The sequence below is a fragment of the Podarcis raffonei genome, chromosome 14, assembly GCF_027172205.1.
Source record: "Podarcis raffonei isolate rPodRaf1 chromosome 14, rPodRaf1.pri, whole genome shotgun sequence".
NCBI lineage: Eukaryota > Metazoa > Chordata > Lepidosauria > Squamata > Lacertidae > Podarcis > Podarcis raffonei.
The window spans coordinates 52,363,588-52,379,964 of NC_070615.1; the positions used below are offsets into that span (position 1 = coordinate 52,363,588).

Sequence of the window (16,377 nt, forward strand, 5' to 3'; positions counted from 1 at the left end):
GTTTTGGTCATGTGACTGGTGAAGAGGAAGCTGCTAAACAAAGGGAATTCTACAGGAACTTAGTTTCTGGAAATACTTTGGTGACTGCCTGATTTCTGTGATGATATATTAATAGTTTCTACCTGGGGTAACACTGTATGTGGGTTTATTGCACAACTTGGCTCCCCCTGAAGCTAAATGGAGGCATTTGAATAGGCTGTGCTAGAGCATTCAGCAGCTGTCTAGACAGATATAAAGCACAGACAAGATAAACTCTTGCAACACGCCAGTGATGACAAGGGAGAGGTCAAACGGGAAGCGCTCCAGACAACAAGAATTTTGTCTAGAGAATTTAAGATCAGAGAATGTATCACTGGAGTTAGACAAAAGAAAAGTCTTACTCAGGGCAATTTTAGTCACTGGCACACTCAGCCCTTGGAAGAGCTTCCGAACTCAGATGCAAGAGAGGAATCAGCATTACAATCAGATCCCTGGATTAGACACAGACCTATCACCAGGAGCAGCGCAATGCAAAGGATTGTGTCCAAGCTATACTCACAGTAGCCCCATTGAAATTAATGGACCTACATTAATTATGTCCATTTCACTGGGTCTACGCTAAGTAAAACGAACATTGACTGCAACCCTCAGATGCCAGAGGGTTATATCCAAGTTAGATAAAGAGAATGCAAAACATCTTCAAAAACTATTATAGCAATTTAGAGAAGTAGATATATTATGTTGTCCTTTCTCAACTTGGGTTTCCCAGATGTTGTTGGGCTACCACTCCCCTCATCCCTAACTCCTGCCCCTGCTGATGATAGGAGTTGTAATTCAACATCTGGGACCAGAGATTGAGAAAGTCTGCCTTAAAGGCTAACTTTGTGGCATATACTTTTATAGGAACACATAGGACTCTTGATTTCTGGCATCTTTCCGAAAATTATTTTAAGCAGGGCAGGGGGCAGAAGGGGTCACTTGCTGCTCCAGCCTGTTGAGGGGACAAGGTGCACAGCCCCCTACCCAGCTTGGGGAAAGGGGGCAAATAGGACCATGCTGCTGGATCCAGCCCAAGGCTTGTAAAGGCTTGCCCTTGTAATGCCAAACCTTGGTAAATTGTAGCATTACATGCTAAGGTTGCCATCATTCGTGGGTTTGATAAAATGTTCTTTTGAATTTTTATCTGCAATATTTGGAGGTCTCTGCAAAGGGCTTCCTTTGCCCAGTACATGTCATTTTAAGAACCTGTCTTTCACCTTGCCACTCCACCATAATCCAAGCCTTCTTCTCCTCGAAATTTCACCATCAGTCTCTTCTTTAGATCTTTTGGCCTCATCTTCATTATCTGCCGGTATGATTCCTGTAGTAAGAAACAGAAGTATACTCTCAGGAAATGAACACTTTTTCAACAGTAGCTACTCTTCACATATCTAGGGGATATCTAGAGGTGCCCTTCTTGCACCGCTGCTTAAGTCATAGCCCTCAGGAAATTTTAGCTGTGTTTAGAATGGCAAACCTTCCTTATAGCTGCTGAACAGTGATTTTTTATCTCAAATTTAACATCATTTGACATTAGGTTCATTTTGTGATTCATTCTAATGGCTTTCATTATATCTTTAGGCCTCACAGGGGCAGCATTTATGATAAGCTGCATCTGCAGAAATCCATAGCCATTACCTAGATGCACTGGAAAGGCTAAACCTCCCACTATCTTAGACACAGATCAACATACCTCAAATATTTCTTCCCTCGATACTTCGATGCGGCAGTGGCCAGCTTGGGGTTGCTGGAGGGAGAGCTCATGCCTGAGGATCTTTAGCTTCTGCACCAAGTCTCGCTCGTATCTCTGGGCAGGCAACTCCTCGCTGTCTTCCAATGATCCCTCACTCGGCACTGGCAAAGGCTGGTTGGGTTCTTTTAGTTGGCATTGGTGACTGAAGGGAAAGATGAGAAGATTACTCTCAAAAGGGAATGAAGAAGGAAGGATTGCCACTATAGTGGGAAGCCACATAGTCTCTTGACATCAGTATCTAGAGCGTTGGTGCGTGTTTTGATCTGTTTTTAGTTACTGCTGGCTTTAATTCTTTGAATTTTTGTTTATTAACTTTTTTTACTGACTATTTTATTCTTTTTGTAAACCATTTTGAAGGTTGTTGTTGTTTTTTTACAATAAGCGATGTATAAATTTTATGAAATAAAAGAAATCAGTATCAGGAAACAAGATTAGACAAACTTTTCATAGCTTATAAAGAACTAGATAAGGAAATTGATTACACAAAGGTATAGTCTGTTGCAGCAAATAAAACAGTGTCTCCTGTGGTAGCTTTAACTCATTTATGCTACCATATATTGGCTTTCAAGACAATAGCAACATGCATCAAATATTTTTATACTTCCATAATACTAGCATTCGTACTTCTTTACTTGTAGTAGTGGAACTCTGCTTCTCCAGGCCCATTTTTAGAGCTATAGTTACACTACAAAAACCCTCATGTAACATGATGAACAACTGGAGCCAACAAACTCAACAAATCTTACTTCATTATGTGACATGCAGTTTTGTACTTATTTCAAAAGCACAAATACTCCTATGTCCACTATGGAACACAGAAGCAGGCATGAAACTTCAGATCAGCTATTCAGAAATCAAAAACTAAAATGAAAATGAAGCAATGGCTTTCATCAGACCAATATATGTTTGAGACCATGGAAGCAAACTTTTGCATTAAACAAACTTTCCCTTCATCATAGGTGTTCATAATGTAGATCAAATGAGCCAGCCACCCACCGATACGAGTTCAGTTGCAGAGCACATTTTTATGTATATAGGAAGATACAGATAAGGGTGTATTCCCCTTCATGGATCACTGCCTTCCCCCTCATGGATCACTGCCTTGCCATGGCGAAGGGGCTTGAATAACTCAGAGAAGCTATGAACTATGCCAAGCAGGGCACCCAAGATGGACACGTCATAGTGGAGAACTTTGACCAAACGTGATCCACCTGGAGCAGGAACCGGCAAGCCACTCCAGTATCCCTGCCAAGAAAACTCCATTGACAAAGAAAATGGTGCTGGAGGAGACGCTTGAGAGTCCCATGGACTGCAAGAAGATCAAACCTATCCATTCTTAAGGAAATCAGCCCTGAGTGCTCACTGGAAGGACAGATCCTGAAGCTGAGGCTTCAAGACGTTGGCCACCTCAGGAGAAGAGAAGACTCCCTGGAAAAGACCCTGATGTTGGGAAAGATTGAGGGCCCAAGGAAAAGGGGACGACAGAGGATGAGATGGTGGGACAGTGTTCTTGAAGCTACCAGCATGAGTTTGACTAAACTGCGGGAGGCAGTGGAAGACAGAAGTGCCTGGCGTGCTCTGGTCCATGGGGTCACGAAGAGTCGGACACGACTAAACAACTAAACAACAAGGCTGTTGTCATGTAGCAGTTCACGTGACCACCAACAGGCAGCCACACCAATCCAATTTGAGACACATCTGGCAGGCAGGCAGGCAGGCAGGTGAGCAAGCAAGCAATAAGCATGGGTGGAAGGCGGCCCAGGAAAACTGTTTAATAGAAGCGGGGGCACCTCACTGGCAAAGGGATATATAGGGTTTGAAGGGTTGTTTTTTTACAATTGAGCAGTATATAAATTTTATGAAATAAAGGCCTGGGCGGGGTTGGCTAGCAAAGCCTGGAACCTTCAAATTAAACAGGATGGGAAAGAGCCCCAAACAGCCACTGCCAGTCAAGAGCAGGCAGCAGGCGGCTACGTTATTACATATCAGCACATATCAAAGCCCTCTCAGTTTCAAAAGTAAATTGGAATGTAGTGCAGTGAGTGAGGGGCACAGTGAAAACTCATTTGCATGTTGCGTTGTTCTTTGGATTCTACTCTACATTCATCAAGCATTTGGCCTTGCTGGAAGGAATCAGCTTGCAACATCCCTCTCTGGGGAAAAACAAAATTATTTTAGTACTGGCATTTTCTTTGCCCATGCAGCCCCACTGCACTTGCTCCGCTTGTGCTGCTGGGTCAGCTGTTATGATTCTGAGCCACAGAAGCACATGGCAACACATTGGTTTCTTACTTCATGATGTGATGCAGTCTTGGGTCTGTGAATTGTGTGGTTCTGTTATTATGATCTACAAAATATATTCTTCCTGACACTGTACTTCTAACTTCCCAACCTGGTGGTAGAGGTCCAAGTTCATCACAATTCACACTGTTAAGGTCTCTATGAAAAGCAAAAGAACAATTAAAACATACATATTTAAGCTTAACATTAACATTTATCTTAGAAAAAACATGAGGAACTCTGAGGTGCGGGGGGGGGGGGAGACGATAAAGGGCAACAATTTTTGGTTAACAAACCCTAACTAACATTTATAGAAAGAACATTTTCCCCCTAAGTATGAGGCTTTATAAGGAACTATCTGAAGTGTATTTTTTTTTTCAAACACAGGTACAGCTACCTGCCCAAACCCAGATGAACTCAAGACTGCCATACATACCTTGGTATCCTGGGGTCGTGCCATGTGCTAACACCAGTTTGTGTATGTAAAAAGTAAACTTGTCCCTGTACTGTTGTCCTTTGTTCTACAAAGATAGGGAAAAGATGCTACAGTGAGCAGTCCAAAGGAAAAACTGTGCATCAACAAAGTATCTGCGAAAGCTCAGCTAATGCTTAAAAGCAGCTGTATATAGCATTACTTAAAATGTACTATTTGCCCTAGTTATGAGTAAAAAGAAACAGCAATACCAAGAACTGCATCAGATACTTGACACAGCTTACATGTTCACAAAAGAGCTTACCGTTTTTGTCACCCACCCAATTCCAGTTCACCTCACCTATACCCTCCCATATCGATCCAGAAAGACACTTCTTTGTTCGTGATTATTTCCTTAGGCTTTAAGATGAACAATTACTATGAACATGGGATGTTGTGGCTCCCTATGCACAGCTCCCTTTGTAGAAGGTTCTCAAGGAACCATCTCCATTCTGCAAGGCCACTTGCTTTTTCACACAGATCTACTAGGCGACGGGAAGGGGGTGAAGAGACATGAACCTTTGGAAGACAGCTAATAGTTACCAGTGAATGTGTGCATGCCCTGTGTAAGCATCTGACACTCTGGGGAGCAACTGCTACATCAGCTTTGTACAACCTGGTGCCCTCCAAATGTTTCTGGACTACAACTCCCAGCAACCCCAGCCAGTATGGCCAGTATGGCCAATGGAGCAACAACTGGGGGGCACCAGGCTGGGGAAAAACTGCACATCTACTAAAATGATTTCATTTGTCTTGGAACATGCAAAGCATCCACACTCCCTTTCTGCTTCCCGCTAGTTATCCCAGCCCCCTGATCCAAATATATATATACTTGCCAGCAGGCAGTAAATGACAGAATATAACACCAACAGTGCTGTCATAATACCTGTTGACTACAGACCAGTATACAATGAAACCCACTCACTCACCCTGCCACCTCAAAAAGAAAAACCAAGGAAAACAAACCACACCTTCATGAAGAAATCAGAAAATGTGCTTAAAAGGGAAACTTACAACTAGCAAGACAAACCAGGGGAGTTCCAAGAAAAAAACTGAATATAGTTGACAGGGTGGTTTTAAACCTTGGGCAGGCATGGGGAGGCATGAGCCTGTGCCACTTCAGCAATATATACTCCCTGCACCCTTAGTCTGGCTGGCTAAGCTGGGGAGCAGAAAGCAGCACTGCACAGGAGACAGGCAGGAGTTCAGGTTGCTATGCCCTTGGGACCTTCTGCACTTGTCCAGTGTAAAACTGCTTCGGCCTTTGCTACTTGGGCAACCACATGGCAGGTTGCCCACAGATGCTTGAAGCAGGCAAGATATATTGCTAATAATACAGCTGCCCAAGCTGGTCAATTAAAAGCTGTTTGCACTTTAGTAACCTAGAACAAGAGTTTTCTCTAGACATAATATTGTAATGTATTTAAGCTAAACTGTGTCACTTGGACAAGTGTCCCAGTTTCACATGGAATGAAAGAGGTACAAAAATAAAGAGTGATGGTTAAGAGTTCACCAGACCCTACTTTCTCTAACTTCCTTTACTGTGTGTATATGTACTTGTGTTGGAGGGTGGGGGTCAGTTACATTGCACAATCAAGGTAGAATTGTGCAAGAAATCTATGTTCTCTCAAATGACTTAATTTGGAATATAATGGCAGCAGATGAGATCCAAAGTGTTGCGCAGAAACTCCTTGCTGCAAATAAGTTATGCAGACTAAGGGCAAGAAGGGAAATTAGATAGGGGGGAAAGGACTAGGAGATGGAGCTCTACAGATACTGAACACCCCAACCCCACAACCACTTGAACTCTCCACTGCATACCAAAGATTTAAATGCAGTCAACAACATTTCAGAGCTACCCTCTCTGCAGACCAGATGAGTTTTCTGAAAACCCAATCTTAACTTTGCTTTCCTGCACTGGATGAAAATGTCTCCTCTGGCCTGAAGAGCATGCAAATGCACGCAAATAGAATTTCTTAGGACACGTATCAGAGATTGCTCCTCTTACCATAGCCTTCAGGCAGGTCAGGCGATGGGGACTGATGACCATGTGGCCTATTTTGGGGGGTTTGTACATGGCCTCTCACATCAGGAGTCCGTAAACGCTGCACCTGGAGTGTCTGGTCCTGACTGGGGGATTCCACAAATCTACAATTCCCTCCTCCAGCAGCTCCAGTGCTGTCTGTGTATGGCGCTGGCTCCTCCATGTAACAGCTCAGTGGCCTTCCAGGTCCTGAGTCTTCGTAAACCGTTCTGAAATAAGGGAGGCTCATAAAGTTAGAAAATTTCACACAAGCCTAAGAGAATGTTAGGGGAATTTCATTCAGGGAAATAACTGGACTTCAAGCATAGATCATCACTGAAAAAGACAGTCTCAGAAGGCTTATGTCAAGGTAAGACTGTCTTGAAGGCACTAAGCAGATCTCCTCTAACAAGGGGCTGGAGAGAGTTCCTACACTTGTCTTCCAGCTTTCTGTGCCACAATACTCTTCTGTCAGGAGTCAGCCATGAAACCTCTGTTCTGGATTCAATATTGTGACAAGGGGAGACAGTCACTTGTGAGCAGAGCAGGATGAGTTATACCAGGATGAAGGCAAAGATGCGGCCCTTCCAGAGTGAACCTTCCCTGCTTTTTACAGTTGACCAAGGTTGATTAGGTTGGCACGATTGCTAGTCCCCATTTTGTGTTTCACTTGCAGACCTTAAGAATGAACTCCTAGCTAACAAAATCAATGAGATTTTGACTCCTTCCATTTTAAAAAAAAAGTTTACTTAACAATTAACATGCTCCAGAACAAAAATACAGATCTTATTCATTCATTTAACTGAGTAAGATGACTATGAATCAGGAGATCCAGGGGATTCCACTAGGAAATGAAATACCTACCCTTCATTCTCCAGCAGCCCCCTGCAATCTACAACAGACCCTCCTGTGCCTATCCTGTCCCGTGTCTGTAAGCTGACTGGAATGAGAAAAAGAAATGAAAGCCATGATTAAAATCCATAGATGCAAAAACCTATTCAACCCCCGTTAAAATGCAAGGAACACAGTGGAGAGGCTTCATTCAATTTGGCAAGCATTCCTACACCTTTTAATAACCCACGTGCATATTCAAGATTTCACCCCTCCTTACAACAGTAAACACCCCAGATATTTTGATTGGTGTTTTTAGAGTTATTATGGATAATACACAGACTCAGAGCAGACCCACTGAAATCAGTAGACTTAAATTACGTCAGTTGACTTCAGTGAGTCCACCCAGGGTATGACTATTGCCTTATACTTTTATATTGTGATGATACAATGTCATTCATAAATCATAATATGACACTCCTTAAGAAAACAGCCATTTAAGGCTACAATCCTTAAATGAGACTAAGTCTCTCTGAATTCATTGTGGTTTACTCCTGAGTATACATATATAGGATTGTGCTCTAATTCTGCCATTCAAAATGTGCTAAATGTGCAAATAATTATTTCTACTTCTACAAATTAAAAATAACACATAACCTAGGCTTTGATATTTTTCTAATAAGAAATACTCTACTTTGGATAAAAATGTGAAGGATTCTGCATAAACAGATATTTGCCTCTCAAAACTGTTGGAAAGCAGAACATTTGCCACAAGGCGGCATTCTAAAATGGAGCATCTTTTTTTTGCCTGTTATGCATTTCTTCTTTCAAAAAAAGACAGTTTCTCACATCCATGGTTTTCCAAACATGCTTTCCAGACAGCAAGACAGAGCAACAGCCTACAGAATGCTGAGCATGCAATCCAAGTCAGAATGCAGCAACTTCACTTGCAAGTTAAACACCATACTAACATTGGACAAAACAAATCCCACCCAGTGGCAAAGCCAATTGCCAATCACTGCCCCCCAAAATTTACATGCTTCTCACTGAAAGAAGTTTCCTGTCTCAGAGCAGCTGGAGTGAGAGATCTGACAAGCTACTCACCCTGGAATAATTGATAGTCTACTGCAGGCTTCCTCAACCTTGGCCCTCCAGATGTTTTTGGCCTACAACTCCCATGATCCCTAGCTAGCAGGACCAGTGGTCAGGGATGATGGGAATTGTAGTCTCAAAATATCTGGAGGGCCGAGGTTGAAGAAGCCTGCAGCAGACTATCAATTATAAAGTCTACTGCTTTATAGCTGCCGCTGAACATCCTCGCAATACTACAACATTTCATATGTTAAAAAGCCCCAAGGTGACTTTAAAAGTTTTGTTTTCTAAAAACTGCAAGTGAATGGGCTATGCAAGTCTCCTATGGGAGTGAATTCATGAGCAAGTGCACTCTCCATATATTTGATTAGGTTTGAGTCTCCAACAAAGGAGACATTCCAACAAAAAGATCTTAAGATGGGAAGGTTCTGTGGGGAAGACACTTTTAAAGTCCCTAGCACTTGAGCTTAGAGTAACGCCTACACCTTGAAGCTTGCTCAGAACCTAGAAACCAGCAACTCTTAGGTTTTGCACATGCCAAGCTGCTAACCCCAATCAGCACCAGGCAGACACAGATAGAACTGGGGGAAGCTGCCAATCCTGAAGAGAGCATCACATAAAGTACTTTTGAACTTGAGAACCTCTCTATATCCAAGGCTCTGAAGGAAGAGATACTATTTTTGTTATCTATGCAGACAGGAATGTTTTCCTCTTACCCACTATCTGGCCTCGTACTGCATCGGTATCTGTGGGGTTTAGTTTGCATAGATCCAAACGCTGGTCTGCAAATGAACAATTGGAAAAAAAACTTGACCCAAGAGTGTACTCAGCTGGCAATCGACATTCAGTACTCAGACACAAGTCACTGTCAATCACAGCAAACACTGAGTAAGTATTACATGCTTACATCCAGTATCTTTTAGCCTACTGATGGCATTGGAAAGGAGTCGAACACACCCCAGGAAGCCAGCTCCCTGCTTTTTGTGTATTTTCTTGTGGTTCCAGACACTGATGGTGATAGAATCCGATTTCCCAACATATCTAGGATAATCAGTTTGAGAAAGATACTTGGTTGAGGTTTATTCTTTGCTATGGCATAGCATTTATGTCCATGAAAACCGAGCTCATTTTAATAATTCATTGGTCACGTCGCAACTTTATCAAATATAGAAACGTAATTATTCATTAGATGGCTATAATTTTACACAGCGTGCTAAAGTGATAATGCAGCAGCTCTTGTTAATTACAGACAACCTTATTACAAACTGGGGAGCGCCGAGCTCATTAGGGTATGGAGACAGAATTCAAGGAGGGAGGCAGAGTGACTCCATCAATACACTGTGGTTTAATCTTACTAGACAGGACAAGTGAAGCTATCAGTATATAGATAGGCTCCAAAGACTCACTCACTCTGTGCACCCAAGAGCAATCGGGTTTCTAAAAATAAAAGTAAAAAACCCTTATGGCAAGCCGTTTCTGAAACAGAAGGGACTTTCAATAATATATTCCAAAATGACATATGGCTCTTTTCCTTCAAGAAGAGTAAAAACAAAAACAAAACAAAAATCCACCAGGCATGTGCAAGCCCTTAGGCACACTTAAAACAGTCCTTTGGGCCCTGGCTGGAGTATTTAGATTTCAATGCATGCCTGGGAGAGTGAAGACTTGCAAATTATCAACAGAGCCATGACTCCATAGCACTCATTCCTGGGGAGCAGACATGCACTCTTCCCCTGCAACAGCTGCTAGGAAAAGCCAGAAGTCATATAGACTATATCCTGCCGGTTCCCAAGAGGAAGTGCTCCAGCACCAGGAACAAAATCTTATGTGGGAGGGGATACTTTCTCATGCAGTCACTGCAGAACCTTGTAAGAGCAGCAGTTGGAGCACCATACCTGTTTCAGCCACCACTGCCTTCTTACTTGCTATTTCAGAAACCTCTTGCTTATGGCAAGATGGCTGACGACAAAGAAAATTACCTTGAAGCCCAGCCATAAGGCAGAAAGGTGAAATATGAAATTTCAAAATTAATAAACAGATGAACATAAGGCTGGACATAAGATGGTCTCTCTTTTTTTCAGATTGGACACCCATTCTGTGATTTACCCTTCACAGAACAGATAACTCACAGATCATAGTGTTGGTTCCACTTGGGATCTAGCGTGTTCTTCACAGTGTCAGTTGAGTGGCACTGACCAGAACCGTCCACCACCACCTTTGCAAATGGGTCAGGAAGCCCTGGAAAGAATCGAAAGAAAAAAATCACCATGAAGACCCATTCAGGAGGAACAATGCTACCCAACAGCTAGACTGCTTTCACTGGCTGGTGGGGGAATGAAACTATAGGCACTGGCAGCAGTGTTTAGAACATAAGCTTTCCCCCGCAAAAGATTTTGTCCACTTGGAAGTAGGGGGAAAGAATCCCCCCAAAGCATGATGTGTTAACAGTTCCATAGAATAGCACTTCATTAGTAAACTGAAATTTCGGGACAGGAGCACAGAGTCTGTGGACTACAACTCTCATCATTTCTGATCATTGACTATTCTGGCTGGGACTGATAGAAGATGGAGGGCTGTTAAACTCCCCATCTCTGCTCCATGAAATGTGAGGGATTGTTACAGCTAAGGCAACATTCCCAAGTCCTCATTGTATGAGTTTCCATCTGTCACACCAAGCTCCTTCAAGGAAAGAGGCTGTTTGACCATGGGCATTTGAAACAGCAAGCCAATTCTGTTAATTCACTGTGACTTGATACTGCCATGTCACAAGAGCAGATATTTACCAGGCCTTACACTGCCATTCCTGAGTTAGAGGAATAAGAAGGGAAGAGTGGACGGAAATTAAATTATTTGTCCATGGTTGTCAGGGTCAACATCCAATTTTAGGAAACTAGCTCACTAGAGATGGGGCAGCACATAGCACACTGCTACATAGTCTGTACAAAATAACTTTCAGACAGTTATGGCTCTGGCTCCTGAGAAACTATCTTTAAATGATATCCAAAGAGTAAAAAAAGGGCCTATCATCAATAGCTTAAGGTGCATACAAAAAAAAGGAAAATTGTATAAGAACTACTTACTGAAGAAATCTTTTTTTGCAAGGTTCTTGGCACAAAGCACTACAAAAAAAGAAGAGGAAGACTTATCAAATTCTACCCATATCTTACTACAAACCACTTAAGAAGGGGGAATGTGTATACAATGGTACCCCTCAGGTTACAGATGCTTCAGGTTACAGACTTTGCTAACCCAGAAATAGTACCTCGGGTTAAAAACTTTGCTTCAGGATGAGAACAGAAATCGCGTGGCGGCAGAGGGAGGCCCAATTAGCTAAAGTGGTACCTCAGGTTAAGAACAGACCTCCAGAACGAATGAAGTTCTTAACCTGAGGTACCACTGTAGTGTACAACTGAGGAACATATACAATGTGATTAGCAACTAGCAGGATCAAACATGAAGATTATTTTTCATGGACTCTCACAATGCATAGCTTGGGTCCCCATTCCCCCAAACCTTATCTAATTTATTACTATGAAGATACCAGGATAGCTTGTCTTTTGTGTTAGGGTTATTTTTCTTAGTTGGCCACTTCTGGGACATGAGGAATCTGTGCCCCACCACACAGGCGTCTTCATGATTTCTCATTATGGTGAGGTGTTTGTCAACAAAGGCAATAAATAATGTATACAGACACTTAAAAGGAAACTGATGAAAGGACCTTCCTTAAGATTTGGTGCCGACTATTTTCTTCCTGAGCACAGGTGCACTTTGGGAGGGATATTTCTTACAAGTAAAAGAAGCACACACCAAAGATTTGGCTTTAAGCTGCACTAAGTCCAGCATACAGAAAGCTCAACATCTGCTGCTTTCACCAGGAACACAATGTGATTACTGCAAATTCATTAGCAGTAGCATTACCACTACTATTTTACTATCACATTTATATCACACCTTTTCTCCGAAAAAAGCAAGGTGGTGTACCCACTTCTCCATCTCTACATTTTATCCTCACAACTCTGTGAAGTAGGTTAGGCTGAGAGAGCGCAACTGACCCAGTGTCACCCAGAGGGCTTCATGGCCGAGTGGTGATTTGAACCCGGGTCTCCCAGCTCCTAGTCCAGCACTGTCCACTACACAGGGAGGGGAAGCCAATGTGGGATTTGACATTTTTCCGCAGGACCTGCAAGACGGAGCTGTTCTGCCAGGCCTTTGGTCTGGGCCCAGTCTGACCCCCTTCTTTCTATGGGACCCTGGTAGTAAGTGGTCTCCTTGGTTCTTTCTATTGGCCCATATGGGACCAGAAAGAGTTGCTGGGCCTGGTGAACTTTTAATTCCTTACCCCTACGATTATGATTTGTGGGCTCCCACTTAATTTTATTTTGATTTTAAATGTGATTTGAATTGTATTTAAAACTAATTGTTTGATTTTGTGTTTTTAATGTATTATATATTTGGTGTTAGTCACCCTGAACCTGGTTTCAGCCGGGGAGGGCAGGGTATTAAGATTATTATTATTATTATTATTATTATTATTATTATTTAAGGTTTTACGCTTAGGCAGGAAGAACCAGCTCCACAAATCTAAGATGAGGGACACTAGCCTTGTCAGTAGTGCATGTGAAAAGTGAATCATTTGATGCAGCAGCAGCAAAAAAAAAGCAGCTAATGTTATTCTAGGCTGCATCAACAGAAGTCTAGTGATCAAGGGAAGTCATAATACCACTCTATTCCGCTTTGGTCAGACCACACCTGGAGTACCGTATCAAGTTCTGGGCACCACCATTTAAAAAGGATATTGACAAGTTGGGAACGTATGCACAGAAGGGCGGCCAAGACAATCAAAGATCTGAAAACCAAGCCTTATGAAGAACTGTTGAGGGAATTGGGTATGTTTGGCCTGGTAGAGAGGCTGAGAGGAGATAGGACAGCCATCTTCAAATATCTAAAGGTTGTCATATGGAGGATGGAGCAGGTTTGTTTTCCTCTGCTCCAGATCCAAATTTCCTCTGCTGGGATCCAAACCAATGTGTCCAAGTTACAAGAAATGAGATTCTGAATAAACCTCAGTAAGAACTTTCTGACAGTAAGAGCTGTTCAACAGTGGAACAGACTCTCACGAGAGGTGGTGGATTCTCCTTCCTTGGAGGTTTTTAAGCAGAGGTTGGATGGTCGTCTGTCATGTATGATCTATTTGAGATACCTACATTGCAGGGAGTTGGGCTTACTTCCAACTCTTTAAATCTATGACCCCAGGTGGAAGACATTCTGCCCATACAAAGCTAGAATGTCAGGAAGGTTTACCTAGTTTCAACAAACAATGAATTTAACATGGGGGACATGCTTTCAGAACTGTTCCAGAAGAGTCACATGATAAGCTTTCCCCAAAAGTGTAAATTGGTTTTTAGCATGGCACAGCACCTCTCCTTTTAGATCAGAACATGTTAATCACATGTAAAGTTGCCCCAGGACTGCATTCATTCAGAGGCTCCCTGTATATATATACACTGAAAGAAACTTCTCTTATAATGCTATTATTTTCCCTCCGTATGCTGACATATCTTAATATTCATATTTCCACTGTTTCTGCTTGACTGATTTAATTAGATTTCCACAACCTCAACAGCTGCTGCTGGAAATGTAACCGCTATGTCAGCAAGCTGAAGACTTAAGAGTACTTTCTGTGTAGTACACAGGCACAGCCATTCTACTAGTACTAAACAAGTAATCCTAGCATAGACTACTGAGTTAAGTGTCCGAGAAGCAATGCAAGATACATAAAAAGAAACGAATTCAGAACACACTGCACAAGAGTTCTAAAACAAGTATCCTTGAATACTGTTACATGCAATATGGATTCCAGAATTCCGGACTACATTGAGCAAAATGACATTGTAATATTTATTTCTACAGTTTTCATATGCTTTTCAAAGGTCCAGTGCCGAGGGCCTTCTGGCGGTTCCCTCACTGCGAGAAGCCAAGTTACAGGGAACCAGGCAGAGGGTCTTCTCGGTGGTGGCACCCACCCTGTGGAACACCCTCCCACCAGATGTCAAAGAGAAAAACAACTACCAGACTTTTAGGAGACATCTGAAGGCAGCCTTGTTTAGGGAAGCTTTTAATGTTTGACAGACTATTGTATTTTAATATTTTGTTGGAAGCCGCACAGAGTGGCTGGGGAAGCCCAGCCAGATGGGCGGGGTATAAATATAAATATAAATATATTATTATTATTATTATTATTATTATTATTATTATTATTAATGAATTCCACAAGTATTTTAAAATTCTAAACAAAAATAATACAAACATGTCAATAGCAAATCCCATTATAAAATTCTGAAGCATCAATTCACTCCTAATGCCATTCCCCATTGATAGTAGTTTGATTCAGAATTACTGAGAAACGAAAAGGGGATATGAGCATTCAGTAGTCGGCAGCATTGGTTAAAAATGCAGAAGATCTGTTCATTATATTTCCATCCTGTTGATCATGATCTTAGTGCTCATCCTCAGGGCTTCTCAAAACACAGTTTTTCTTTGATGGCTCTGGGTTGTTTTCCCTCATCTCTAAAAAAAAACCTGGGCATGCACAATCACCTTCATGAAACAGCCATGAACCAACATACAGACATTTGCACAAAAGTCAGCTAAAAATATTTTTGTATGAAAATACAATAAAAGGGAGTACAGGATTTTTGTTGGAATAGTTAACTAGATGGTTATGAAAGGTCAGGAACACAATTACTAAAATATAACTTCTTGCATTAATTAATGTGTATATAAAAAAGAGTGTGCATGTGCAAATGGGAAAGTGTAAGTTTGAGATTAATATGAATATAGTGGAAAATTTGAACATATTAGCATGATGAACAGAAAATTGTATACATTGTCCAATACATTTAACTTCCGGTTATTGGAGGGACACAATTATTTTCGCACAGCAACCAGTAAAAATGTGTGCTAACTGGGCAATATACAAAACTATATGATGCCACTTGTACATGCACTCTATGATGCCTCGTGAATTGGTACAATGGTTGGTGCCATGCACAGTCTCCATTCAATGCATTATTTTACTTATATATTGCACACGTGTGTTGTGGTTAAAAGAAAGAGTAAGGATGAAGTAGAAGTGGAGGATAATGCTCAGCGAGAGCAAAGTGGCAAGACTTTAATCCAGAAAAAGATTTGCATCCAATTGCAAATGAAGTGCCAAGAAATAAAGTGCTTGCATGCAGCACTTAGCTTCTGAGACTACTTTCAGTTAACAATACTGTATTAAAACAAAAAGACAACAATTTAGTAGTAGACAAGCAGAAGGCAGTGTGAACAGAATTTCTCCTTACAATGGTTGGCCGGATTTTTAAAAATGCAAATGCAAAACATACACCAATCCCTGCAGTACACACACACACACACACACACACACACACACAAATACACCACACCCTGTCTCCTGACCCAATAACTTGTACACTATTACATTAGCCTTAATAGTGAAACTTGCATAACTGGACACAACTTGAGAGAATCTAAAATAGCTTCCACTTAAGAATTCTCTCTTCACATTTAAAAAGATATGTTAGTAAGACATTGTACAAAACACAGTATTATTAATTCTCTGACCTATGAAGTGTATTATGAACTTTTACATTTTCCTTTCCTTGATAGTTTAGAATTAGATATAATCTTAGTCCTCAGTGAGCCTTCAATTAAATGACTTTAGAGGGGTGCATGTACACAGAAGCCTTAACATGAAGGTTTCATACACAAGCAATTTTCTCCAGATTAGCCTACTCAGACAAATATCTTTAAAGTTGCTGATGTTTTATCAATATTACTGGGTCTTGGGTAATGCACACCATGTCAGCACTCTCATCCACAATCAAGTTGTGGGTAAGTATTGTT

General features: G+C 41.6%; 1 protein-coding gene across 4 annotated transcripts in view; it reads right to left on the reverse strand.

The window, feature by feature from the left end:
- SMURF1 (SMAD specific E3 ubiquitin protein ligase 1) overlaps positions 1-16,377 on the reverse strand; it is a 48,883-nt gene that overhangs the window by 11,791 nt on the left and 20,715 nt on the right. For 2 of the 4 annotated variants that reach the window (XM_053364124.1, XM_053364123.1), the window contains exons 2-11: positions 11,550-11,588; positions 10,599-10,707; positions 9,377-9,510; positions 9,186-9,251; positions 7,411-7,486; positions 6,532-6,776; positions 4,488-4,572; positions 4,064-4,210; positions 1,712-1,913; positions 1,236-1,339 (exon numbers count right to left, since the gene is read on the reverse strand). In XM_053364124.1, coding sequence (XP_053220099.1) covers positions 1,236-1,339; positions 1,712-1,913; positions 4,064-4,210; positions 4,488-4,572; positions 6,532-6,776; positions 7,411-7,486; positions 9,186-9,251; positions 9,377-9,510; positions 10,599-10,707; positions 11,550-11,588 — 1,207 coding nt within the window. Of the gene's footprint in view, positions 1-1,235; positions 1,340-1,711; positions 1,914-4,063; positions 4,211-4,487; positions 4,573-6,531; positions 6,777-7,410; positions 7,487-9,185; positions 9,252-9,376; positions 9,511-10,598; positions 10,708-11,549; positions 11,589-16,377 lie in introns of those variants that run through there. The other 2 variants (XM_053364125.1, XM_053364126.1) reach the window with 2 other exon arrangements.